Source organism: Phoenix dactylifera, chromosome 17, assembly GCF_009389715.1.
Source record: "Phoenix dactylifera cultivar Barhee BC4 chromosome 17, palm_55x_up_171113_PBpolish2nd_filt_p, whole genome shotgun sequence".
Lineage (NCBI taxonomy): Eukaryota > Viridiplantae > Streptophyta > Magnoliopsida > Arecales > Arecaceae > Phoenix > Phoenix dactylifera.
This window is the reverse complement of record NC_052408.1, coordinates 14,071,905-14,099,070: the sequence shown is the minus strand read 5'-3', so window position 1 is coordinate 14,099,070 and position 27,166 is coordinate 14,071,905. Positions and strand designations below refer to the sequence as shown.

Genomic DNA, 27,166 nt, shown 5'->3' with positions numbered 1-27,166 from the left:
CTGCTTATTAACCCTCATCTCTCGATCAGAACCCTAACCCTAGCCCTTATTCGCGACCGCAACTTCACTCGAGGCGGGTCTGCACTTCTGATAAAAGAAGCAGCGGCCGACGGGAAGAGGCTATTTCAAATTCTTCGGATCACCGCCAAAAGGGAGCTCCGAGAACACAACAAAACCTAGTGCGTTCTCCGAGCAGTTAATGGAGCCGAGTGGATCAAATCCGAAAAGATTGAAGCCTAGATGTAGGTCCCTAGCACACCGGAGCCCATGATGAAGTATTTAAGCTTTCGTAAGACGGTGATGAGAAAAAGATTTAAGGGCTCGTTTGGTTCGCGGGAAGCATTTTTTCCTTCTAGGAATATGATTCCTGAAAAACAAATTTCTAGGAGGAGAATGCTTAGGAAAGTACTTTTGGCATGTTTGGTTGACCATGAGAAAGTGACAAATTTCCAAAGTGCTTATGTTTGGTTGGCCATCCACTTTCCTGGAAAAGTTATGTATAATTCCTATTATGCCCTTAATAAAAATTAGATCTTTAATGCCTCTTTAATGCTTCTTTAATGTTGAAGAACCTTTTTGAAAAAAAATAAAAATGGAGTGATTTCCGCCTCATGGGAAAGTAAATTTTCCATGTTTCTCATGGGAAAGACTTTCATGGGAATCATATTCTCATGAAAATACAACTTTCCCATCTTTCTCCTTTGAAAACTCCAACCAAACAAGAGGCATCTCATTACTTTTCCGTTGACCACACTTTCCCCCCTTCTTTTTCTGCGAACCAAACGAGCCCTAAAAGCTCTGGGTCTGAAATACACGGCTTTCTTGCCTAATTCACCAGTGACTAGATCAACTACCATGATGTCCTCAATTCATGCGAACCATGCATCTCATAGCACACACGAGACCCACGAATTAAGGTGGGCAAGACGCATAGCTAAGTGTAGATGGCCTTCGCCTGCACGTCTCCATATTGAGTTGTACATATAGAAACGAAGTAGATTCCCATCATTGGGAGCTTGCATAGGCTACTTCAAAAATTTTCCTGTAAAAATGATCACTTCAAACATTTGAATCCAAAACCCTATAAATGCAATGACATGATAAGCTTAAATCTCCTTTTCAAGTCAAAAATAAACAACTTTCAGAGATTTGCCTGATTTCTGAATTAGACAGTCAACTAAAACATCAACATCTAGAAGAATAGTTCCAGCCACTCTCGAGCATGACCAAAGTACTTTTCACTGCTAAAGAATATCAATCAGAGCAACGACTAAAACAGCAAAGTTTCTCTCTTTTTTTGTTTAATAATGTTCAAAGCATCCGATATGGCTGAAACAAGGTAAGAGCCAATCAGAAGAATTACATAGGAGGACCTTCAAATGAACAAAGAACCATTCAGAAGAAGCACTTATAACTGCATAACGATCTACAGAATATGAGCAAAATAGCAATAACGTTCACAAAAATGCAGCACATGGCAATACTATGAAAGCAACGTTCAACCGAGACTACTCTGGACCATTTCCAAACCCACGGCTGTCATTCTGCCACCCATAGTTGCGGCCCTCTTGATTTACATTGGCAAAACTGGAGAAATTTCCTGCACTCAGCTGATTTGAAATAGGCAGCAGCAGTGGAGGTGGCGGTGGAGGTGGCAATGGCAATTGCAGAGGTGGCGGTTGTGCCGCCAACACACCCTTGCCATCATTATGAGCAGCTGAAGCACCCTGGAGTTCTGATTCCTTACCAAATTGAGGATGATTCGGCGGGAAACCTTCTGAAATCCTCCCCTGGTTATCTGTTGCATTCATGTAACCTTCAGGTACTCCTTGACCCACCATTAATGAAGGCATGCCAACAAGCCCCATGCCCCATGGACGAGGAAAACTGCCTGCAAAACTTGCTAAACCTGCTGGAACTGGAGGAAATCCCAAAACTGACCCTTGTTCTGACCCACTCACTGGCATCATTTCTGGTCGTGGCATTTCAAAAGGAGCACTGTAGAACTGCTGAGATCCATCAGCAGGGAAAGGGTAGTTAAATGATGGTGGTGGCATTGAGGCCTGGTTGGTGCTCCCAGGTATTGGATAGTTTGGTGGTTGAGGGGGTTGTTGCAATTGCAGAGGTGAGTAATTGGAGAATGAAAATTCCATGGGAACCCCTGCTAGTTTGTCTGGAGGCAATTGGTCGGAGTCTCGTCGCTGATAAGGACCACTCTGGTTATCAAAGCTTTGGGGTTGATGAATCCAGTTCTGGGGCCTGTCAGAGCCTTGAGGCGGGTTGTTGTCTGGCTGTGGATCACCTGGTTGGTGCTGTTGGCGGCTGTGAAACAATGGCGGCTTTGGCTGTAGTGGTGGCTTCAGCATTGGTTGATCTCTGGACTGGTGTCGACGAGTTCTTTCTTCACGATCCTGGAGCTGAGAATTCGAACTGGGTGAGAAGCCGGACCTTGGTGGAGCACGAGCAGTGGATAGCTCTTGCAGCATAGATTGCTTATGCAGGTCCGTCGAAGAAGTTCTTGCATCTGCTCCATTCCCACCTTCCCTCTCTGCATTTGGTTGGAGAAGGTCAGCATGGGAATCATGGATATGTGAATCGAATTCTGGTTGCTTCAGAAAGGACTTCAGACAGTGAGGAGCTGCACATATGAAGATGCCCTCCATCATCTTTATAGTTTGAATCTTCTGAATACGCTCTTCGCAACTGCAAAAATTAGAATGGAGAAAAAAGAACATTCAGGAAAATCAGTCATAACCAATAGCAGCATACCAGGACCTACAACTTAGGAAATGTTGTAACTATTTATAAAAAGCGCTTCTCCATTAACTCTGTTTTTTGGATATAATAATTCTCTATTAGCAGTTGCTAATATAGAGACTTAAACAGATCAGGAAAATTACATGGCATAGGGAGCAATAGAGCTGTAATAAAGAAATTTGTCATCCATCACCTACCTTGCAATTATATGAAATGCTGCTAACCAATGGGTTATTCAAATGCTGTAAGTAATGACAAGGTTAGGAATAATGTCAGAACTGATCTTGAGTTACAGAGGCCATAACCACATACAATGGTCCACACTCCACATCTCTTTACACCCCATACATATGGATTGATTGTTGATATTTCATAGGAGGTGGGATAATGCACAATATCTAATGACTAGAATGATGTCAAAACCAGATTATAGTCATGGTGAAAAGCTTCAACCATTAAGGATCCAAAAAATCAGTATAACAGAGAGCAATTAAATTGCAATTTTACTTGGAAAATGAGGCTACATTTAAAATTGCTAGCCAAAAGATTCTGCAACCTGACCATTTTTGCTTTTTTGCTTAGAAACAAAATTCCAAAGGGCGGACATGTATGTGCTGAAAATTATTTTACAAATAACAGTAAGAAACTTCTGAAGAAAAATGGAGAAGAATTATCTTCTAATTAAACAGCAACATATGACTTAATATCTGGGTTTGACTTTCATCAATCAAAGCATGATCCTCAAATGTTGAAAATACTGTAGAATCACTTCTCTGAATTGATGCCGAAGGTCAAGGCAACTATAGAAAAGAGGAGAGTCCTGCCATGAATGTAAGGACGTGATTTGGCAGGTAGGGGAGCACCCATAATTCCCATAAACTAGCTGAGAGTTTAGACACCAACTAATGCCGGGAATTCTTTGTATTTAGGCTAAGATAGAATACTCAATACATTCTCTGAAAACGGAACTGAAACTGCAAATTCCCAAAAATAAGTTCAACTTTAACCAATAATCAGAATCTCAGGAATCTCATATAGGAAAACAATACAGTCTAGCAACACATTTACCACTACTATAACCATCACTAATTGTCAATAAAATAAACACCAAAATTGTGGATGCTCACCGCCCAGAGACCCTTTTACAAACAATTCCGGTAACAATAAAATTTGAATGTGTCCCAACTGCATCTATCTCTATATTAACTCAAACTCCTCACTCAAACCATCATCACCAAAAGAAATTTGGTTATGTTCATTTATAGAGTTTACTAAATCCTTTTTTCCCAGCACTCATACACTCTTCAAATAGTAATATTAGAGTGATCAACATTGCCATGTAACAATAAAACTGGGGTAACATTCGTCAATACTACTTGTTTTGTTCTTTGACACTTTGTTTTTTACCACCATGTGTATTGCACATGCTGCAACACTTATGACAAAAGGGAGCTTACCGATCAGCTTACCAAGGGATGATACATCAACTGCATCTGAAACAAAGGAGTTTGAATGCACTTTCATTCTCATGTATTTTCAATGTCGATGGCATAGACATTTTATAGAAGCTGTTCATGAAATAAAGCATATCTGTTAGGAGTAACTAGACCCGAGGAAATTTCTGCCTATGGTAATGTAGTTGAATAGGAGACTCTCCAGAATCTCGAATATACACCCACTTCCTAAGCACTTCCTTGCTTCAAATGTTCCGGAAATTTGTGCAGTGCTTTGTTTCCTGGCCAAATTGAGGATTCAGGGCTTCTAAATTTATGCATAGTGGCTTCTAAATTTAGGGCTTGAAAGTAACTATCTTGTAGATAAATTATCAATTTTGAACTTTAATTTCATGCAAGCCAATCACCCATGCTTTGGGCTGTAACTTCATTTAGCCCACTATGTGACTTGATATGGACCCCATTGTGGAGAGAAGAGTTGAGGTGTCTTTGTTTTGCTTCGACATGCAGGTCAATCACCCATGCTTCAGGCTGTAACTTCATTTAGCCCACTATGTGACTTGATACGACCCCCATCATGGAAGAAGAGATGGGGTGTCTTTGTTTTGCTTCAACCATCCGATCGCACAATGGTCTCTCTCTCCAAACCCACTGCCCTCTCTTATTTTCTCTTTGTTTTTTCTTTAATCCCTAATCTCCCATGAAACCTAGCTCACTAGAGAGGAGCAATTAGTCGCCATTTGCAGCCCTTCCAACCCAAGAAGGGAATTGAGAACAGATCCATGCAGAAGCCTCAATCATAGAGAATACAGGTACAGACCTTCTCTCTCACTTTGCTCTCTCTCCTTCAAAACAAAGAACCATGCCACTAGTGTAGCCCATACGCGTGTGTCAATGTCATGTCCACTTAGGGACGTAGCAAAAATCCCTATTTTCTCCATGTTCAAGTAATACTGGGCCAGAATTAGGCTAGAACTTTCAATACTTGAGCTGATCTTTTGATCGGCTTGAAAAAAAAAAAGGGATCTGCCAAGTCCAAATCCAACCCACTTGTGCCATGGTAATGTGGATTTCACCACAATTTAACTTCTTCACGGTGCACTTGTTATGTCTGGCACTTTTGCCTGCCATATATTACTTTTACATCTAGTGAAAACAAAGTTCTAAATATTAGGATATCACCAGACTCCACCAATTCTTTTCTCAAGTAATAAATAAATCTTCCAATCAGATTTGGTCTAACACTAAAAGACGACGAGCAATTTTTCCTTTCCAAAAAACTTTCTGGCATATGAAAGGCAAACTCAAGTTATTCAAGTAACAACTATCCAACACTAAGAAGCAAACTCAAAGTAGAACATTTTCCACATATGAGTGCATATGAAATGTATTTAAATTATTAAGAATTGTTAACCACCCTCGATTAGGGTTTGCAAGAAATTGTAATAACATTTTTCAAGATATGCATATGAGAGAGAGAAGATTAAGTCTTAAGAGTCCTGATCACAAAGCATAATGTAACAAACTAATCCAATATTTGGGCAGATCATTTGGCAGATTTGGAAAAAAAGATTTAAGTTAATTGTCATGTAAAGACCAAAGAAAGCTTACAGATAGCAGCTAGCATCATTCCTTGCACATGTCAAACAGAAAGCATGTTCACAGGGTATCTGCGAAAAAAGCAAAACAGTTATAAATGGAAAAGGATAATATAAGCTGGCAGCTCACACGCATATAAAGAATTTCAAAATGTAAATTCAGCTTCAGTATTTAGAATTCCAATCAAGAAGACCATTTACATGTAATACAGAACAAGAAAGAAAGGACCTGGCCTAACACAACTAACCTGACTAGGTCAGACCCAGCCCAACCTGATCTTAGCTTGATATGGTGTTGGGTTGGATAAATCTCAATCCAAAGGTTGGGTCAGATTGGGTTAGGGTCGAGAGTAATAGAGATTCAGTTAAGTTTGGGCTAGCCATCACGGCAACCCAACGCTCGAGTTGTGACCCTTCTATGGGCATTTGACCAGTTACTCAAAGGTAGCTGACAAGTAAGAACAAATATTTTTTAATTCAACTACAACTATGGATGGTTATGTTGTTTGCCAGCAATCCATAAGCTATACTGTCTTAATTTAACTAGAATTTAGAAGAATATTTGCAAGCCCAGGGCGTCATCCTAGACTTGATAAATTCATAGCTAAAAATGACGATTGCTGAACCGACTCGAACCGGGCAGCTTGGCTCGTACCTAACCGAATCAATGCCAAAGTCAAAATGGTTCAGCCAATCAGGCAGTACAGTTATAAAACCCCTTTTCCAACGCCGGCCCACCTCTCAATTCCCACCGGTTTGATTATAAACCCCCATCCTCCAACTCGCAATCATTCGAGAGAAGCTCGATTCGTTTATAAACCCTCCATCAGTCGATGTTGCTCGCTCCCTCCTCTTAGCTTCACCAATAAGCATCCCCCCTTCTCTCTCTCTCTCTCTCTCTCTCTCTCTCCCCCTCTCTCTCTCTCTCTCGCTTCACTAGTGTTAGGGTTACAATTTTTGTTGGCCCTCCCCCTTCCTTCCTCCCTCTCTTTCCCTCTCCCTCTCCCTTTCTCCCTCTCCCCCTCCCTCTCCCTAACTTCAGTAAACCCCTTAACAACATGGTACAGACCCATACCATAGTGAATTGGTCGCTCACCAATACGACCTTTAATACCGATTCGGCAAATCTTAGTTGTAAGTATGGACAAATTGCATTACGTCATTCACCAAATGCCTCCAAGGATAACAAGAGAGCTCATCATGTTGATAATAAATTAATTAAACCATGATATAGCTTATATTCAATGTAGAAGCCTAATTAGAATTGACAAACGAATTGCTTAACATGGTCCTAGATAAATTAACAAAAAGGGAGCAATGATAATAGTATTTATGTCATTATTATGATGCTCCTTGTTCTATGAACCACTACTGCCAGCTTACTTCCAACAAAGTGAACCATAAGAAGAGAGCACTTTAAACACTTCCATGCTAATCCATGAGAAGCAGGTATCCCCTTCCACCATATATAAATTGTTAAGGCTTCCAAACTTGATTTTGTTTGGGATGTAGACATTTAGAAAGTTCAACCATCTCCAGCTTCAATTTTCAATTATATACAAAAAAAGGGACACATAATGGATATTTATATCATGTGGAAGCCTTGAATCCTCAAATACAGAGGGGCATCTTTTTACAGTGAAACACTCAAATGAGAAAAATTCAATTTGACTTGTTAAAAGTGATGTTTAAACATAAAAGTTCTGTCATTTATATCCCCTTTTCTAGGATGAGAATTGCTGAATGAGTTTAATGCCTTATGTATGGACACAATGTTGACAAACATAAAGATCATTTTATGTATGTTGCACCCAAGGGGATCTCAAACATAAAGATCATGAGTTTATCTTTATTTCTAAGATTTCAATGAGTGTTATTGGAGAAGTACATCTTAATAGTGACTGAATAATTAAACAAGTGCACGATGGAAGAGCCATTGATCCACAACAGATTCTTTTTTTTCATTTTATAGGATTTTGAAGTCCTACACAGCACCCTACTTCGCTCATGTCAACCTACCAAGAGGCCCCCATCTTTGCTCCCATCAATATTATATACACTTCCAATGGACTAATTTGAATCATAGGGCTTTTCTTTAACCAAAAACTCCACATTTTATCTTCAATAAGAAAGCATGGAATACTATGGTTTGGAACTTTGGCTATATTAAGTAATGCCTGGTAGTACTAAGGAATATTTTAATCATAGGATGCCAAGTTTGCCCTATAGTGAAAAATATTGCTTAGCAAGTTCACCCACTATAATTGTTACTCTAATTTTGCAAAGAAATTAGAGTCTTTTTGAGGTGAATAGTTGATATTCCTCTTGAGCAACCTAACCTCTATCCATCTCAAAGCAATGCCAAAGCTTGAATAAGGACGTCAACTAATTTTATGTCCTATATCACCAAACTAATTTTATGTCCTCCTCAGTAAACCCATCCACCATTCCCTATCCATTGTTCTTTCAAGTTTGAGATCATAAGGACGTCAACTAAATCACCCGGAGAAGGAATATAAACTTAAAAAGAACGAGGAGTTGATGTAAGGCAATAAAAAGGGGGTGCACTTGAGAAATTATATCAAGAAAGAGATTGGCATGTCATGTTTTCATCGCAAGCAAGGATCCAGATTAAAGAAAAGAAAGGTAGAAGAAACTGAAATAGAGTTTCTTGATCATAATTTTATGCATTCTTTAACAAAACTAGTATTTGTGATCAATAATCTTTGTCAAAAAAAGCTTTTTTCCCTTTTTTTACGCTCAAGGGACCGGATCTTGGAAGAAACAAAAGATATATTAAAGAATCGAATGAGGGTTGAGATAGGGTTTCTCACAAGGCGGCCGTAGATGGCGATGGGAAGGTCGCAGCGGACGCAGAAGTGAACCCTCTCGCCGAGGTGGCGGCGGGAGCGGCGGCCGACAGACCGGACGGAGGTGGAGCCGGAGGAGGTGATGGCGCCGATGCTCTTGGCGACGGGGAGATCGGCGAGGACGAGGTGCTCGGCGCACGCCACCGTCACCGTCTCCGCCGCAGGAGGGGGCTTCGCCGCCGCCCCGCCGCTGTCCCCTGCTGATCCCTTGTTCAGCCGGATCTGAAGCATCGTCCCGCTCTTCTTTCACTCCGTCTCGCTCTCTTCCTCCCTTTTTTGGTTTTTCGCCCTCTAGCTTTGGATCGTTTGGGCCTTTGGGGTTTATTTTTCCCAAGTTGTGCTTGTTCATATTATCTTTAATTAGAGACTAATATATAATATATGTGCATGATAAGGGGTCATGTGTAAAATAGTTATCATTATTTTGAACTAGTCTCGGCACTCGACGTGCTGGGACTAGCTCAAATCATAGGCACGCATATAAGTACTTTTGTGCATATTTACTTTCATAGGGAGTTATATATAAAAATGCTTATATTTGGTACTTTTGCAGGTGCGTCATTGCCCCCTTTTAGTGAATTATTATTATAATATGTATTATTGCCCTTTTTATTAATAATAGAAATAAAATATATCGTACATATTATGCGGCGTATTGATAGGTGAAAATATTCTTAATATATCATCAACTATATTCATAATTTGTAGATAATATTGTATATTTTTTAATATTATAATCGCGAGCATCAATCTAGATATGTGCAATATGATCCTATATGAATGAGCATGTGTTGAACAAATTAATTATTGTTATTGTGTAATATGTAATGTAAATCAACCATACTTTGGTTGAAGAGAATAAAAATAATATTTGGGAATTAACTAATTCCTTTCGATTGATATTTTTATGAAATTACAGAAATAATCATGAATTCCTTATTAATATTTATTATTAATATATTGACCACTATTTAAATAATAGTTTTTATTGGTTTCAATAAAACACTGGTCATTATTAATAATACAATAAGGAGCTTAAACAATTTTACTTATTAAACTCATTATTTATTACATTCGACGTTATTTGATTATTTTTTAATATTGTATGCTATCTTTTTACCCCTAAAAAAAAAAAAAAAGGAGAAAAGTATCCTATCTTCCTTATCTGGTATGCCTTGATTGAATAGGCAATATTACTTGAATATTTGTTCGATATTTAATCATGTACAAATTGAATAAAACACTGTAAACTTGTTTTTAATTATTTTTGCAATCTTTGTAATTTTTTTAAGTTAGCATCTATGAAGTATTGAGCAAACTTTTTAATGGTCAAAGTTTGATATCCAAAGACTTGAATTTATAAAAAGAATAATGATAGACTAAACATATATGAACAAATCTTTAGAAATTATTAAAGAAGGAATAAGTTAGGGACATTAAGCATGCATCTCCAAAAAAAAGTTAATGTATAATAGTGATATATTTCACTAACTTTGGCATCCAAGACCCATACATAGCTGTAAAGCTAATTTTGCCAGATATATCAAGTATTAAGCGAAGCCTTTCTCTGTGCACTTGTCATATAGTCCTCCAAAGCAATTTTTGATATCCCTCATCTCATGTGCAAACATAAACATAATTTTTTTTGTTTGCTATTTTTGATGCCCCAATATCTTCCTTGGGATTGCTCACTTTATGGATAAAAGAGATATGCCATAAAGAACGTTTAAAAGTTTAATAGATAGTCATAGGAACCTGAATCATGGTCACGAAATAGGATATAGAAAGACAGACGTTGCAATTATCGTGATGATTGATACATTAATAACTGAAATCAGAATAAGGGGATTCAAATTCATCCAAAAAGTTCTAAAAATGTGGTTTTAGACTAAGTTCAGTACATATCACAACCAAAAATATAACAAAAGAACAATTAAAATATAACAATAGATTGGTCACTACACCTTGAGGTATGAGTACCAATAGGGGTTGGCCTTGATTTTTAAATAAATTTGAGGGCCATCTTAGGAGACATCGCGTGACAAATACAACAAATAACATATAGTACTCAGCTGAAATATTGGTTAACCATCTCGTTGGACCTGGTGACTTCAAGACTTATGATCCTATTCTCTGTATCGTGACTAGTAGTATAGAGGAACATGATCATTTGATCCTAATTTTAACTAATCTTTCTTTCTCCATCATAGCAAATCCACATATCCTCAAAAGAATAGGGTTCATTTGTTGAAGTGGGAAAGATGTTCAAGGATAAGTAAAAAGGGTTTCATATATTTTAGATTTTTGGATTGTATCGATTTAACTATAAGTATCTCGGGCATATTTTTTTCGTCTAGATTGGATTTATGTGACATACATGTCAGGTCAAATCGATAATATAGGAATTATAGACCCAGACCCAAGCCAGTTCTCAAAAAAGGTCAAACTTTCAAGGTTGACATGATCCATGAGCTTTTCAAAACATATCATGCTAGGTCTAATCGGGTTGGGATAGATTGGGCTACAGATTGTTTTGATCTTTTTGCAGCATTAGGTAGCCTTACTTTGCATGAATCTCATGAAATATCTACATTTATACTTTACCAATCGCTGGTCTCCATCCAAGGAGCAAATTTTGATGTAACCTAAAGTCACATCCTTAAACTACAAATGTTCAAAGAAACCATATTGGATAGAAAAAGGGACCATATGTCAGAGGAAAAAAATATATGTAGCTTCAAAATTTTCACATGCATCTCAATCTCCCATACAAACTTATTACACCGGTCCATGGGAGATAGATCACCATGCAAACTCATCATCATGCACGGAGTTTCGGACTAGGATTGCAAGATATAAAAGCTATGTATATTTTTTTTTTGGCATTATTCAATCAAACATGAAGGCCTCAGCCATATAAATATGCAAAAAATAAAATATTAAAATAAATTGATTTATCAGGATGGAAACATTGACAAAGAAGAACTAAATAAAATAACATAATGTCATTAAAATTGAGATATCCAAATATTAAAAGACACCTTAAACTCCGTATTGATTATCAATTTCTTAAAGTTGTTGATTTGAATATCAATAACTGAAAAAGCTAATTTAAGATGGTTCAAGATCAACTATAAAATCTTATTTAATATTTTATCTGTCGAAACGAACCAAACTATATCAATTAATATAAATGGATATGATGTAAGGACTTAATTTGATGCGTTTCCAATATCGGCACAGTTTGATTCATCAGTGGATATCTCGGACCGTTTGGAATCCTTAGACTTTCCCTGTTAGCATTTCATCGTTTCCCGTGAAATAGGTTTCGTTGTACGCCACCTGTCCTCGGGGGATGACCGGCACCTGCCCATAATTAATTAACTCAGCTGACCGTAGCAGCGCATTTTCTGACGACTTGCCGATGGATCACGACATGCACCCAACTGAGAAGGACCGGCATCGTGAACTGACCTGACCAAATTCCCCCTCTTGTATCCACGCGTCGATCTTCCATTCGGAATTTTTTCCCGCGTCTTCCACCCGTCCAGACACCGGATCACCGGCCGCTGCTTCCTCCATCGAGATCTGTCCGTGGTAACTGGTAAAGACGATATTCCTCTAAAAGAACGATATGGGCAATCCTAACCGCTCATACCGTATCAATGCTAGTGGGACCCATAGCTGGGGATTAGCGACCGTTATGGGACTCTCGCTGTGGCCCACACGCGGCCATCTCCCACTCGATTGCGTTCGCCGCGTCTTCCCCCGAACCATGCAGCGGATCCCACACGCTACCCCGCCTGCTGCATATATTGCACGCTGCACGCTTTTCCCTCTCCGCCCCGAACCAAGGACGGCCTTTACCGTTCTCCTCTCCCTCCTCGATCTCCGCCGACGCCGGAAGCGCACCTGGGCCCTCGCCGGAACCCTAGCTCCGCCGCCGCCGTCCGCCATGAAGAAGCGAGCTTCCTGCGGGATCGTCGCCCTCCTCATGGCCCTCGTCCTCTTCGGAGTCATGACCATGAAAATCCAGAACGAGAACCTCAAGGTACCTCACTTTCCTCCCATTCTCCTCTCTCTCTCTCTTCTCCCTCCAATATCCTCTTTCGCGTTCATCTCACCCTTGGATCTTGATCAGATGGACATGCGGCATCAGTCGTTCGAGTCCCCCAAGGTACGGGGCGGGACTATCTTTGTTCGCTCCTCTTCCCTACATCGTGTTCTTTTTGTTTTGCGGGAAGAGAATTAGCGCTGTGGTTTTTGGTTTCAGAGGCGGTTGAGGAACAGGATTGACGGCCTGCCTCGTGGCGTAGTGCAGTCGACCTCCGACATGGAATTGAAGCGCCTCTGGGCGAGCTCAAGCCAGAAGGTAACTACTCCGTATCCAAGTTTCCTCGTTGATAAGTACTGCTGAATATTTTTAGGAATACAATTAATATATCTCGTGCTCATCTTCATCTTTAGCCGTAATAATGTCCCAAAGGTGGCTCCTAAAGGCGATTCCTTTTTTCCCCTAACCATTTGTGCTGCATTTAAGTGGTTGTGGTGTTTGGGACTATAATTGATAAGAGATGAGAAGTGGAAAAAGAGCCTGCAGGCTGTGTAACAGCTGATGGTTTTGGGAAAGTACGTATGAATTTCCTTGGGAATTTAGGAATATCTTGCTTTGCTTGTTAAGCTGGCAACTGGGAAGATAACTGTGAAGTGGAGGCGGGAGCCAATAACTAATGTGGCATATAATGACTGGCAAGAATGTAAACAGAGAGGATATGGACATGCTATTTCTTCATTGGATATGAATACAGGTATAGAAGCTGATTGTATCTAAAAAGTAGCAATCATATTTGATGTAGATCAAAGAGGATAGAAATCTGGGAATAAGGGTATCTAATATACATGGAAATAACTATATGGATAAGTACACAGTAATAACTATATTTCATGCAAACAGATAAACGTGCAGGAAGATGACAATGGTGTGATTTAGTGGAAATGATTAGTTATTTGCTGCAATCCCGTGCTTGTTGACATCTCCATTTATAAACATTTGAACTGTTGCTTTGGGATCCAATTACATGGCCTACATCGTGAAGTGCTCTTGAATTGAATATTATCATAGCACTTTTCTTTTTTGTTTTCTTTTTTTGAATGTCGGGTGGTTATTCTGAGATGGTAATTATGATGGACCATCAATTTGGTGGACTGTGATGATGGACTGTCTTCACTTTCTTTCTGACTATAAGATCCGATCATCCTCTTCTCATTTTCTCTTCATGATTTAAGATCATTAATCTGGTTTGTTCAAAATAGACTTGGATACTGCTGCAATTGGTGCTGCATTTCAGTCTTGTGGTGCCTTGTGTGGGTTGTAATAACAATTTCATTTTTATAAGGATCATGTGTCCTTTACCCTTTTCTTTTTGCAGTGTTTTTTAATGTTTTGACAACTTAACTCCTTTAAGAAGGACAACAAGTACTATGTTTTATTTATTGATGGCTTCATGCATTTTACATAGATTGACCACTTGCACCATAAATCTCAAGCATGTTAGCTCCAAAAAGATTCATAACTACAGTTTTGTGTTGCAAAGACACAGAAAAAAAAAGAATGAATGTAATCAAAAGAGGTCACAACTTGGTTTGGCACTTTTTTCTGTCCGGTTACAGAATCAGAAATGTGCGATCCAGACAAAATTTTGAATCATGCATGAGCCTCATTGAATACTCTTTCCAGGCATTTCCATGGAATTTCAAGTAGTTTTCTTGACCATGTATCAAAGTATACATGGGAACCATTGAATTTGTATTCTGCTGTAGATTAGATGCGAGATGTTTAAATCATGAAGGTCATCTGCACTGCAGACTTAAGGATGGTGACACAGATCACAAAGTCAATTAAGCCACATCTCAAAGATGAATTTGTCTGATTCATCAGTGACCCATAACATAAGTTTGGTGAAGATATCATAGATCTTTGTCATTTGTATACCTACAATGTCTATAAGTTTTTTAAATCTATGAGTAAGTATTAACAGTCTTCATTAAAAGGAAAATCCGTATAACTGAAAAAAATAGAAGCTATAATAACAATTAAATATGTTATATAATTTTTGTTTTTGTATATTATTTCTTTGAGTTTTGGCTTACAATTCAATATGTGACTAGTCTGCTTCTTATATTATTATCTTCACTCTCAGTTGCAGTAGCCAATAATCTCCCTTGCCTTTTTATGCTAAGAAAATCCGTGAGCTGGAGCACATTCTTCCATCACTTTGGCTATTGCTAAGTAATACCTTTTAGCCAAAGGTAGCAAGGACCTGATATGGCTTCAGAAATCAAGGCTCTATAATTGTGCTTTTTGATCTGTATATGCCTAAGAGTGCTACTATCATGTTTTCCACTGTTATCTTGTGCTTACATCTTCTTTTACTTACGTTGGATCAAAAATCAAATGAGAGAAAAATAAGCCTTAATGGTTGTGTCTATTATATCATCCCTTCAATTACAAGAGAGAGAAATGAGGAGTCAGTTCCAATGTTATTTCTTGTAATGGGATGTAGCGATTGATTGCCAACATGTTGAGTGATAAATTTGTGGGCGAATTGGTAATTTCCATCTGATAATATTTTCCAGTATTTGCAGGATATTAGTGGGAACTACACTGCTCTCTTGGCAATGGCTGTTGGCATTTCACAAAAGCAGAATGTGGATATTTTAGTGCGTAAGGTATGAATGGATTCTAGCATTGTAATCAGAGAATGCTGAATTTTTGTTTTGTATCTCAATTGGTGTTTTGCTAATAAATACTTACATTTTTTTAGTTCAGTTTCTTATAGATAACTGTTCCATTATACTTTTCCATTATGATGGTAATGTGGATGGATGGCGTGATCTAGAGTGGAGTGACAAAGCAATACACATACTTGCTCATAACCAAACAAAATGGTAATGTTTTTCTCTCCTTATAAGTTTATATCTATATCTCGTTGAAATATGATAAATCATGGATTTAACATTCTCTCCTGAAGATGACTAAAGATTTTGGGACATATCTCTTCTTTTTTCTGAAGTTGTTAACATGTGATGTGATTGGAAGCATGTTTTGGGATTTGCGGGCTACCCATAATCTGAATAGCGCATCTGTGGTTTCCAAGTACCAGTGTGTGCTAGTCTTATATGGTATCATATTGACATATGGTATGTTTTTATGTGCCAGCACAACAAAAAAAGAGGGTACCAGACGGGTGTTTTGCTATGGTGCCGATACATGGGGATACTTGTATTGTTTCCCTATTGGTACAATCTGATATAGAATGGTACACACCAGTACTTAAATGCTTGGTGGTTCCATTGTAACTCATTCTTTTCTTTATATTAGAGGCAATGGCCTAGTCATTTGTAAAGTCATCACAAAAGATTCATATCTAATGTGTTGTCCTCGTATGCTTACTTTTAATCTGTGTCAGTCTCAATATGGATTATATAGTTTTTGTTCAAGTTTCTGTACATGCGTCCAATAGTGTGATTTCTGTCTCCATGGTAGAACTGCTTCTTGCTACATGGTAGAAGTTTCTTCTAAGGTTATGTATTTGCCTTTTGCTCTGATGAAACTAATGCATTTTCTCAAACTTGCTTTTCTAAATCTTGTAAAGACACATATATGTATATACATATATCCATAATATGTGAACACAACATTTACATGCACATGGTATTGTTCAAAATTTATTGATACATTTATGTTTATGGCCAATTGTTGCAGGTGGTTTGCCAAGCGCTTTTTACATCCAGATGTCGTGTCTACCTATGATTATATCTTTTTGTGGGATGAAGATTTGGGTGTAGAGAATTTTCATCTTGGAAGGTATGTCTGAGGCCATTTGGAATTGGTTATTGGGCTGCAGAACTATTAGATATGATGTTTGTAGTGACTAGAACTTTCAAAGCTGGGATTTCTATTTTTCAATGAGGATCTCTTTCATTCAAAGATAGAGGCATAGTGCCTTTAATTCTATATCTTATGGTGTTTCAGAAAACTTCTTTCAGCTAGACAACTTAAAGCAGTCATAAGATCACAAAATGCAAGCGAGCTATTATCTGGCCTTGATGCTATTACCACCTCTTAGAGTGGATCTTCATGAGTACAACCTTTTCTATTTGTTAGTGATTTTTCCAGATCAGCCTTTCATGAGGGATTTATTGGATTGCTAAAATTGCTAGCATTACTCACTTGAGGAATTGTCATCAACACATAGTAGAAATACCATTATTATAATGCATATAACTTTGGAGATGGGTCTGAAAGTCCGGCATTTAAGATTATCGAGCCTGCTGATTTCAATCACTGTATTATATGTATGTCTATTCATCTGTCATTTATTTTCTCTCAAGCTATATAGAAGGGCTATAGTCACTAACTCTTTATATTGGGTTGATGCTTCAAACCAAGGTTTCAACTATCAGACCATACCAACCAATACAAGGCATATTGTTGCCAGCCTGGCATGGTAACAGTGCAGGTGCTCAGTATGCCCCTGTACCGATGCATGGTACACTGGTCTCAACTCCAACAATATACCATGTGTTGGCATGGGGCACACTGTATTGCATCATATGGACCCGTATCAGTGAGATACTAGTAAAGGGTCTGTTATCGGGATTTAAAGCCTTGCTTCCCCCAGTAGATTCATTGCATTCTTTGAACCCATCCTATTTGCTCCCAGCATTTCATTGATGCAGTCTCTAGATTTTTCCTGATTAGCTAGCCTAGTCTTTTCATTCAACCTTTCATAATATTAAGGGTCACAAACTCACAATTGTGGAGATGGGGACAAACTAGAGATCAAAATTATTCTGATCTGAGAATGAGGGACTATACAGATTGGTTTTTGTAATACTTCCTCAGAACAAATTGCAGCCTGCTCAACTAGCTTTTTTTATTAATATTGGCAATCATTGTTGACTGCAGAAAATCCTATACATTATGTTATTAACTAAACTTTTGATGGTTGGATGTCCAGATATTTACAGATCATGGCTTCAGAAGGGTTGGAAATCTCACAGCCTGCTTTGGATCCTGATCAATCTTCCGACATACACCACCGTATTACAGTCCGAGATAGAAAGGCAAAGGTGCACAGGTAGATAAGGCATTTTCTAATAGTTTCTTTTTTTTGGAGCACTTAACTTTTATTTTTGACATTTCTTTTTTTAATTCATCATCTTTTATTCTTCTGTTACTTAAGGCGAGTATATGATTTTCGTGGAAGTTTGAATTGCTCCGATGAAAGCAGAGGACCTCCTTGCACAGGGTAAAGGTTTCTACTTTGGTTTCCACTGATTTGTACATCATGTGTTGAATTAGCCTCTTGAGTTTTTTCATGTCTACATATATCTTATCTCTTTCTTTTTTCCCCTTAAAGATATATATGATTGCAAGTGGATCACCCTTCTTTTTCCTTTTTTATACTGGAGACCTTATCAAAACACCTAATAAAGATTATTTGGTTATGCTATTCTAACCTTTGTTTATTTCAAAGTCTAAACATTTCTTTATCATATGCTATAACCTCCATCCTTGTAGTCTTATGTTATTCTAAATAGTTTACTCTATAATTTTCTGGGATCGCGCTCCATTTCATATTTTCTAATAATCATCTGGTATGCTGACTTGATAGAGGTATGTAACAACTTTTTGTTGTATCAAATACTAAGAATATTTAAGTGTACTTGTTTACTAATCATTTGTTCATGGATCCATGCATCTGAGGGCTGTCCTTTCAAGTAGTTGCATGTCTATATATTTGCTGGAAGAGTACAATGTCCTGAACACATGCATGTAACCATGTTTATTAAACTGACATCTTATATGTACTCCTGATTAATTCTTGGCCTCTTCCTTTCGTATCTTTCTGAATTTTATCCATGACCATAGAGTTGCAAAATCTTTTATCTCAAATAATTATGATTTTTATTGTTATATATATATTTTTAACTCGAGGTGGGGCAGACTGGAGCCCTATCTTCTTTTATTACAGCAAAGGTGGAATTCAAACTTTTCTCAGCCATTTTACCAACTCTGCCATTGGCATCTTCATATGATTTCCAGTTTTGCTTAATCCCTCTTGGATTTTGGTTTGATGTCTGCCATCTTCTGCACCTCTCAGTTCATCATCATTCCTTAGATATTATGATATAAATATTAGGGAATGTAGTGGCTGATATTGTACCAACAATTTCTTGCATCTTTCTATTAGATTGAAATTCCACCAATTTATTTGCTGGTACCAGATGGGTTGAAGGGATGGCACCTGTTTTCTCTCGAGCTGCATGGAGATGTGTATGGCATCTCATCCAGGTACAAAGTTCAAAATATCTACATTCTTTTGCTTGCTTATTTATTACTTGAAAATGTCAAGGCATTCAAAGTTTCAGAAAACTCATACTAGGCCCTGATTCCAGAAGTTGCCTGAATATTATATATAAATGCAGTTTTAATTACTTTGGAACATAGCTTCCTTATTTCTTGCTGGAATTCAAATGCTGAAACCAAAGTGCTTGTTCAAACATTTCTGGTTATTCTAGAGTCACCTTGGCATTGGATTGTTTGTGGAACCAAGTTGTTAACATGCATCTTCCAATAAAACTTCAGTGCAGTTGTTTATGCTCGGTGAATTGGGGTTTATTTCGGAAGGTCTTCACTGTTCCCTTTTCCACTTATCTTAGTTCACTGCTGTCTTTGCTTTTGTACAGTATTATCCTTCACCTGTTAGTTAAGATTATGGCTGCCGCCAATTTACAAGCTTGCTCTTTTATACTGCAATTCATGGTAGAATGCTATTTGAGCTCTGCATCCCCACATTGTATTCAGTTATCATCTCAATTAGCAAAACATTTTTCTTATTGTTGTGAAGGAACCCTTGCCAAATCTTGCTCATTTTGCATTGGTGTTTTGGTTACTGAAAATGTCAGGAAAAAAGATACTGGACATAAATCACTCTTCATTTCATAGTCTCATCATTTTCCAAACAAATGATAGTACACTTAAAAGTGAACTGGACCTTTTTCACATCTGGGCACGCAACTGAAACTAGGAACTTCTATCAAAAAAAAAAAAAATGGAACTTGAGACAATGAAATATCCACTACAAGATAAAATTGGACCGTTTATTCTATGCACATTATCTTACCATATGCTTTTCAGAGCTCATACATTAGATATTTCATGGATGTGGTGGCCCTTTCCTCTGGCATGGCAATAATGATCCTGTTGTTATAGAAACTTTAATAGAACTCTTAGTTGGTTTCTTGGACAATTATTTCTTAAGGGGTGCTAAGTGCTCAGATCTTTGCTTTATCATGGTTTATACTCTTTCTTCTTGATATTGCAACATGGCTAATACTCTTTCTTCTTGATATTGCAATGTTATTTTCCCTTAATAGTTCAAGGCATCGCGGTCTTCCTTGTTAAGTTGTGTAATGTTGTTGATACTTGATGTTATGCAGAATGACCTGATTCATGGATGGGGGCTGGATATGAAGCTTGGATATTGCGCTCAGGTGATAGAAATAAAGAGATTAAGCTCATCATCATTTGTTAAATTGCATTAATCATCTAAGAATTTGATCTAATAGTCTGTTATTATTGCAAAGGATATTATCTCTTTCTGACAATCTGAATCTCCATCTATTATTATTCATTTTAGCATCATGTGATTTTCTAATATTTTCAATTGTGCTTCATTCTGTGAATTAATAATTTGATGAAATAAATGACACTACTGATTGAATGTTTGATTTTTATGTTTTTACTTAACTACTTCTAAGATCCCTTTCAGGAATTTAAAATTGACATATCTTCTGGCGTTATGTTTTCAATGAAATTTGAATGTCCTCCTTGGTCAAATAATTGAAAACTCGAGACTTCAACCAGTACTGATCATCACAGTGCAATGCCCTCCAGTCAACATAGTGTTCGCAAAAAGTCAATGTAATACAATGTGCTTTTGCATTTATGTTGTCCATGTTCATTGTGTGCCATTTGGAGGAACTGTTCCCTACAATCCTCGCCTTTTGCTAGAACTGTCAAAAAGTGACAAAGAAGACATCGTCATCATAGTTAGACAATGTTAAAATATCAATGAGCATCATATAATTTCTTGCATTTTTCCAAATGAGCCAAGTAACTAATATGGCGAGAAAATTGAATTCTTTGTGTCCAAGTAAAAAACTTGATACACGTTATGTTCAAAGCCATGGCTGTGGGTATATTCATTAAAAGTGCAATCAAGCTCAAGCACCAGAACTTTCGATTTTCAAGTTTCATAAAGCTCTCTATGATGCATAATGACAGAAACAGTTAAAAATATTGAACTTGCTGGTAATCTGGTTTGGATGCTTGAACTAAAGTTTGATGGTAAATCCTCTGGTAATGTGGCCCTGATGAGGATTTATGTTGAATGGTCTGCTTTGTATTTTGAGACCTATGGGGTGAAGCACCTTGAATAAAGTGGAAGCTCCTCCAAGCAATAAAACTTTCAAGTGAGTTCATGAGAACTTCTAAAATGCACTGATAGTGTAAGGGATCTTCACTTGTTTATGTGTTTTTTGGGGGGCTAGGTCTTCCATGTCTGTTAGCCCTCAGGTATACATACTTTGTTTCTGGAATAAAAATTTCACGGCTTCTCCCTATTCTTCAAAAGAAAAGTAGAAGACAGAGACTTCTTTTTCCGTCTCCTATAAATTCAGAAAGAGACAAGCAGCCTACGCTTCTCTCTACACTTGGTGCTGAGATCCTTAGTTTGCGTATATACTTGTGTCCATCAATATTCATGCAGAAACAAACACCGAGTTCTCCCTTTATCTGTAATTCATTTTTTGCATAACTGCCTATAGATGAGTCAAAAGCGGAATTACAACCACATCTCCATTGTATTCATAAATTGATCAGATGGCCTTAATTTATGTAAAAATTATCAGACTGATGCTTTTTATGCCAGTCAAAAGCAGAATTACAACCACATCTCCATTGTATTCATAAATTGATCGGATGGCCTTAATTTATGTAAAAATTATCAGACTAATGTTTTTTATGTGATTTTGGCGGATGGTCATGCTTGTTTTGCTCATTAGTTTATTCACATAATTTCTTTTACCTGAACATCAGATCAAGCATATAGCAAACTGCCTGGTGCTAATATTAGATCTACAAATATTTTTGTGATCTGGAAAATGAATATTTCGCGAAAGAAATCTTCATCCTTTTTAATATTAATTCTGGAAAGTTATTTACTGGCTCTATGTTACTTTTATGTTTTATCATGTTGTACATATACAAAGTGCATTTTAAACATGTACAAAGTACTGCATGGAATTTCAGGGTGATCGGACAAAAAAGGTCGGGGTGATTGACACCGAATACATCATTCACCAAGGGATACCTTCCTTGGGAGGAGCATCTATTAATAAGGTTCAACCTTGTCATCATTAGATATTTTTCCCCCCTCTTTCCTTCTTTGATTATGATTCTATGCTGAAATTTAAAGCAAAGATGCATCTGGAAAGTGTTGGTTTTGTTTTTTCTGAAGAGATTTATTTAAATTCTTGGGGTCTTGAAAATTATTTAAGCAATTATTATTGAGTAGATTTTTCTAAAATGAGATTCAAAAAATGTATATTTTGCATATATTCTGAACATGATCATGCTGATGGAACTTGTTATATTTGTGCTGTCAGCTATTTAGTTATGTTGCTATTGTTTTGCAATGATGCTTTATCACTTATTCTGAGTGAAGGAAAACTAGAATTAAGCATTCAAGAGCCATCCGCTTACTTCCCCTTGTTCTAGTGGAGAATAGCCTTGATGACATGAAATTAAGAGAAAAATGTATTTTCACTTTGAGCAAAGAAATCTTCTCACCTTTTAGCAGAGTCACAATCATTAGATGCAAGAAGAAACAACTTTCTTTCCTAGCAACGTAGAAGCTCTTAGATGAACCACAATAAAGCTTTCATATCATATTTGTACTGGATCAGTTCCAACATCCTCTTTATTGCTCCTTTTGCAGCAAGATCTGAAATCTATGCAAAGGGTGCATCTCCACTTCATCTTTTTAATAAGGGAAGTGGCCTTGTCCTGTACAATAACTTGATAAGAATAATCCTGAGTGTAGTGTCAGAGTCTTGTCCATGCAAAAAATGCCAGCAGTAGTAGCTAAGATAGAAGTGTGACAAAAAGGTGAAACCAAGAATATGGATGATGAGACACAATACATTTTCCCAGCTTTAAGGTATCTCCTGATACTCTGGCTTGTATAGGTTAGCATGCAAAGAACTTGAATGAGAGACATCAGTACGCAAGTCAGCAAGAGAAATTTAGAGGGTCATTCGAACACTGTCATAAATCCAGCACATCAAAGTAACAAGCGGCATGACCTGTTAAAGTCAGATTTCCAGGAGCACACAGTATCAATGGAGTCAAAAGCATGCAGAAGTAAAGCCATGAGATGCAAAAAAAAATCATGTTACGCTAGATCATTTAAAGTTGCACAGCAGTTGAAATACAATAAGCTTATAAGAGATGGAAGAATTTCTTTGAATAGGAAATTAAATCTAAGATGTATTTGTAGGACACTAATGTAGACATGCCTACTCGAGCTATTTCTGCCATGTGTTGAAAAAAGCCAACATGTCTATTATAGCTGCTCCTCTGGTAGCGATGCGAGGGAAATAGTGGATGAGATCCCTAATAGGGCAAGTGAGGGCTGTGAGAAATGTTTACAGGGGATCACCTCAGTCAGTATTTAGAATTTCCAGTTCTGGTCTGTGCTGATCTGCATGTATTGTTTTGGGCCTGTATTGGTGCCAGCACAGGTCTGCACAACACTTTTTTTTCTTTTCTCGTTTAATTAAAAAAAAATATTAAGTGCTTTTTCTTTTTTTCCTCAATTTCAGCATGGTGTGGCATGTGTGGTAGCATGATATGCGTCTGACCTGCATGCCAACTGGCGCTAGCACCTGGATCCTTTCAATTATCATTGCTCAAAAGGCTGCATTAAGTTGACGTGTTTATCTTGATGCAGTAGTTGTCTATTAATGGGCTTAAGCTGGAAGTTGTGGTAGGATTTTGCCTAGTCACTTATCCTTAAGAGCTAGGCATCCGCTTTGAACCTTTATTAATTTATTAAAATTAGTAGAGTGACTGATAGCTAACCTTACTCCGTGCACCCACTTCCTAAGTGTTTCCTTTTATCTTTCTTTTTTGGAGGCAGCTTACCTGTACCCACAGCTCATCCACAACAACTTCTTGTAGCTAGATCAGCATCGAGAGGTTTGAGAGAGTTCCACGTCTCATGAGCCATGTGAAACTATCCATATTGGAGTTGGTATTCTGAAATAGTGCCCTGATGATAACCTGCAAAATAAGCACCGGAAGAATCATTTGCAGGATGGCAGCAGCAGTCCAAGTGAAGTAACAAAATGCACACATGATGTGCTCTAACAGTAAAAGACTAGATAAAGTAGTTGATTGCACCTAGGAATCCGCTGCTTATAGTGGATCTACTATCTTGGCCAGATACACCCAAAAAAAGGTGGATCCACTCTAAAGGGCAGAGAAAACAGGGCATAAAATATGGTAAATGACTTGAAAAAACGGCAGAAAGTATTAAATTATGCTGACAGTGTAATGAAAACAAGAACTTATTGGTAAGAGAACTAGAACTTAAAGGAGGTAGAACACAAAAACATGATTGAAAGATTAAATATTATCAATATGCTGAAATTGAGGTTTGACAAACAGTGACAGGATGCACTTTGTCCTGACACTTGAGACAATAGATGTCTTGTCCTGTCCCAGCCCCAGCCTTTCACTCAAGATGGTGCCCCATCTAACACTTGGGATGGTGGTATATCCGACTGTCCCACCCGGACTTAAATCCTGACTCGTAAAACAAGGGAAACAAAAAAAGGATGGCCATAAAGGCAGTAAAGAAGAATTTCAATCATTTTTTGTTTGAAGTGTGTAGGAAATAAAAGCTAAAATTAATGAACAGACTGGAATTGGACAATTCATGGTCGGTAGGTGGCTCCTGAGTTCTGATATCTCAACTGGCTCTATGGTGAGGAGTCTAGGGGATGTTCAATCTCCTGTAGCAATTCACTGTCATAAATATCTCTTATTTTGATCAGATATTTGCAGTGAGTGAGGAAAGGTTTGAACTGCCAAATCTTGAGGATTTTAAGGGTAATAAGGAATACCCCTTGTAGTCCTGAATGAACCCCTATGAATGATTTCAACAAATATTCCTCTGGAGGTAGGGAAAGTAGGGGCTGCCTGTACTCATCTATTCAACAGCAGGGATCAGAAGATGATGATAGCTAGACAACAATCTTCAAGGTTCTGCAAATACATGGTGAATGCCCAAATTGAAGTTCTCATGTTTTGCCATCATAGAAGTTTAGTAGCAAATATGTGAATGCGGTAATCAGTGAAGGGTAATTACGCTTACAAGAGACTACCCATGCAGTATTCACAAACATACAAGAATAGAATGCGCATAATATACATAACAATAGCTTCATATTAGACTTTTAGAGGAGATTTATTGAGATTTTGTAGATTCCTTTAGTTACAAAATAGATTCTTTCTTATCTGTCTTGTAAAGATGAAACAAGACAAACCTATAAAAACCAACATGTGGTTAAAGCCAATAGTAGGCCCACTTCATGACCAAGTGCTCTTATTTGGTATATTCCCTCGAGTGATATAAGAAACTCTTGCCTATCCCTTTTTTTCAGAGATTTAGTTCAATAGGCACAACAATCCCTATTGTTTCATACATGAATGTTGACTTATATCATGAAGTGACTTCAGTTTCCTTTCTCTTATTACAGGCACCAAGCAAATCCCTGGATTTAAGAACTCATGTAAGAACAGTAGATTTAACATGGTTCCAGCAGAAAATAAGATAAAATTTCATTACGACAATGATCAAATCTGTCATCATTCTTCCATGCTATCATTCAACAGATCAGAAGACAGTCAACAGCTGAGCTGGAAAAATTTAATAAACGCTGGAATCAAGCTGTCAGGGAGGACAAGGAATGGTCTAAACATTTTGAAGGCTATGCCCGGAAAAAAGGATGAAATGAAGAACCTTTGTCACCTTAAAATATTCATATGTCAAAGGGAAAGCATTCTTATCATTCTTTTGTCCCATTAACAGCCTACTTACGGTGTACTAATGGTAAATTCTTTATGACCTCTTGATCTATTTATTCCTGACCATCTATCTCAAGTTCACTCTCTTAACGTTTCTGCAAAACAGGCTGATGTTCACCAAAGATATCGCACTGTATGTTCCTGTGAGCTCAGATGTACATTGCACATCGGATTGCTGATGTTATCAAGGGTTAATATGAATGCCAAAGATGAAGAAAGCAAGAATAAGTACGACACAATTCCTTAGTACTTGTTCTCTCCCACCAAAGCATCAATTTTGTCCAGTTGTATGGTAATCATGTTGATGTTCTGATACTGAGATTTTGACGGGCATTTTGAGGAAAAAGGCAAACAAGTCATTAGATTTTCTCCATCCTGTTACTGGATTAACCACATCGTTTCATATTCTTAAATATGTTACATCCACTCAGGAAATTATTTAGGTCTTTTACATTGTTTGAATCTATGCCTTAACTATGAAAAATCCACGTTATTTGACTTGAGTGACATGATGAAGTTCCGGCAACGTCCAACCTGCATCCTTGAGTCAAATGATGTCATAAGCGTTAGCCTATGAAGCTCATTGAACAGCTTCTGTACGGAGAGGAGATCTGGTTGGGGAAGCAGGCTAATCTTTACTGCTTGTTTTGGAGAGCAACGTCCATATAGCAGGTTTCAGTTCTGTTGTTTGACCTCGTGCACTGCTAATCTACTTGCGCCTGTGATTTGGTTACAATTAAAACCAACATTGTTGTTTGAATGATGCTTCTCCGGCGTGATGGATGTATGATCCATCGAGTCATCATGAATCATAGGAGTGCGGGTGAGAGAAGACCAGGCTTTGTGCTTTCATTCAAAAGACATGACTGGTTATGTTCATGGCTGTTATGATTTATCATTGAGGATCAGTCTAATGAATGTTTTAAAGATGCAAAAACTTGTTTCACGATTATTTTTTGGCTTTAGTGATGGTGAAATATGAGAGTTTTGGATCTTTATATCTAAACAACTTGATAATTTTTCTACATTTTAATATTAGAGTATATTAGAAATTCCAAGATAAAAGTTTCTACTTCTGCAAAATTTTGAACGACAATCTACTATCTAAGTGATTTTTTGGATATACCATTATTTATGTTAAATACATTACAAGGGTGTGCCAGGGTTATTGTTGTGGGCAAACGATGGCAGGAAATTTTCGTACAAATTTGATGTATGAAAAAAGTTCCCCAAATGTTTGGTAGGAATTTTAAAAAATCAGTT

At 37.6% G+C, this 27,166-nt stretch overlaps 2 protein-coding genes across 5 annotated transcripts; one reads left to right on the top strand and one right to left on the bottom strand.

Moving 5' to 3' along the window:
- Positions 1–1,271: 1,271 nt before the first annotated feature.
- On the bottom strand, positions 1,272–9,003 carry LOC103716379 (E3 ubiquitin-protein ligase HAKAI homolog). The gene is made up of 3 exons (XM_008804350.3): positions 8,644–9,003; positions 5,823–5,881; positions 1,272–2,703 (listed from the first exon to the last, which is right to left on the bottom strand). The coding sequence occupies exons 1-3, from the start codon at positions 8,908–8,910 to the stop codon at positions 1,509–1,511; spliced, it is 1,521 nt and encodes a 506-aa protein (XP_008802572.1). The 5' UTR covers positions 8,911–9,003; the 3' UTR covers positions 1,272–1,508.
- Positions 9,004–12,527: 3,524 nt separating this feature from the next.
- On the top strand, positions 12,528–26,840 carry LOC103716387. 4 transcript variants are annotated; one of them, XM_008804369.2, is made up of 14 exons: positions 12,528–12,730; positions 12,821–12,856; positions 12,953–13,051; positions 15,325–15,408; positions 15,509–15,627; positions 16,445–16,546; positions 17,703–17,822; positions 17,928–17,993; positions 18,973–19,039; positions 20,188–20,241; positions 22,061–22,150; positions 25,576–25,608; positions 25,712–25,928; positions 26,010–26,840. In XM_008804369.2, exons 1-13 carry the CDS (start codon positions 12,635–12,637, stop codon positions 25,826–25,828), a joined length of 1,083 nt encoding a protein of 360 aa, XP_008802591.1. In that variant the 5' UTR covers positions 12,528–12,634; the 3' UTR covers positions 25,829–25,928; positions 26,010–26,840. The 4 variants fall into 4 exon arrangements, with proteins under 4 accessions (XP_008802591.1, XP_038971056.1, XP_026664214.1 ...); XM_039115128.1 differs by having other exon boundaries at positions 15,316–15,408; XM_026808413.1 differs by lacking the exon at positions 12,821–12,856.
- The last annotated feature ends 326 nt before the right edge of the window (positions 26,841–27,166 follow it).

Bases quoted from the DNA above. Each gene is read 5' to 3' on its own strand.
- LOC103716379 (XM_008804350.3), bottom strand. From the start codon at position 8,910: ATGCTTCAGATCCGGCTGAACAAGGGATCAGCAGGGGACAGCGGCGGG. The intron at 5,882-8,643 runs GTGAGAAACCCT...CTTTTTTCGCAG, and splicing joins TCGCCATCTACGGCCGCCTT to ATACCCTGTGAACATGCTTT. The intron at 2,704-5,822 runs GTAAGCTTTCTT...TAATTTTTGCAG, and splicing joins AATGATGCTAGCTGCTATCT to TTGCGAAGAGCGTATTCAGA.
- LOC103716387 (XM_039115128.1), top strand. From the start codon at position 12,635: ATGAAGAAGCGAGCTTCCTGCGGGATCGTCGCCCTCCTCATGGCCCTC. The intron at 13,052-15,315 runs GTAACTACTCCG...AATATTTTCCAG, and splicing joins GGGCGAGCTCAAGCCAGAAG to TATTTGCAGGATATTAGTGG. The intron at 19,040-20,187 runs GTACAAAGTTCA...GATGTTATGCAG, and splicing joins GTGTATGGCATCTCATCCAG to AATGACCTGATTCATGGATG.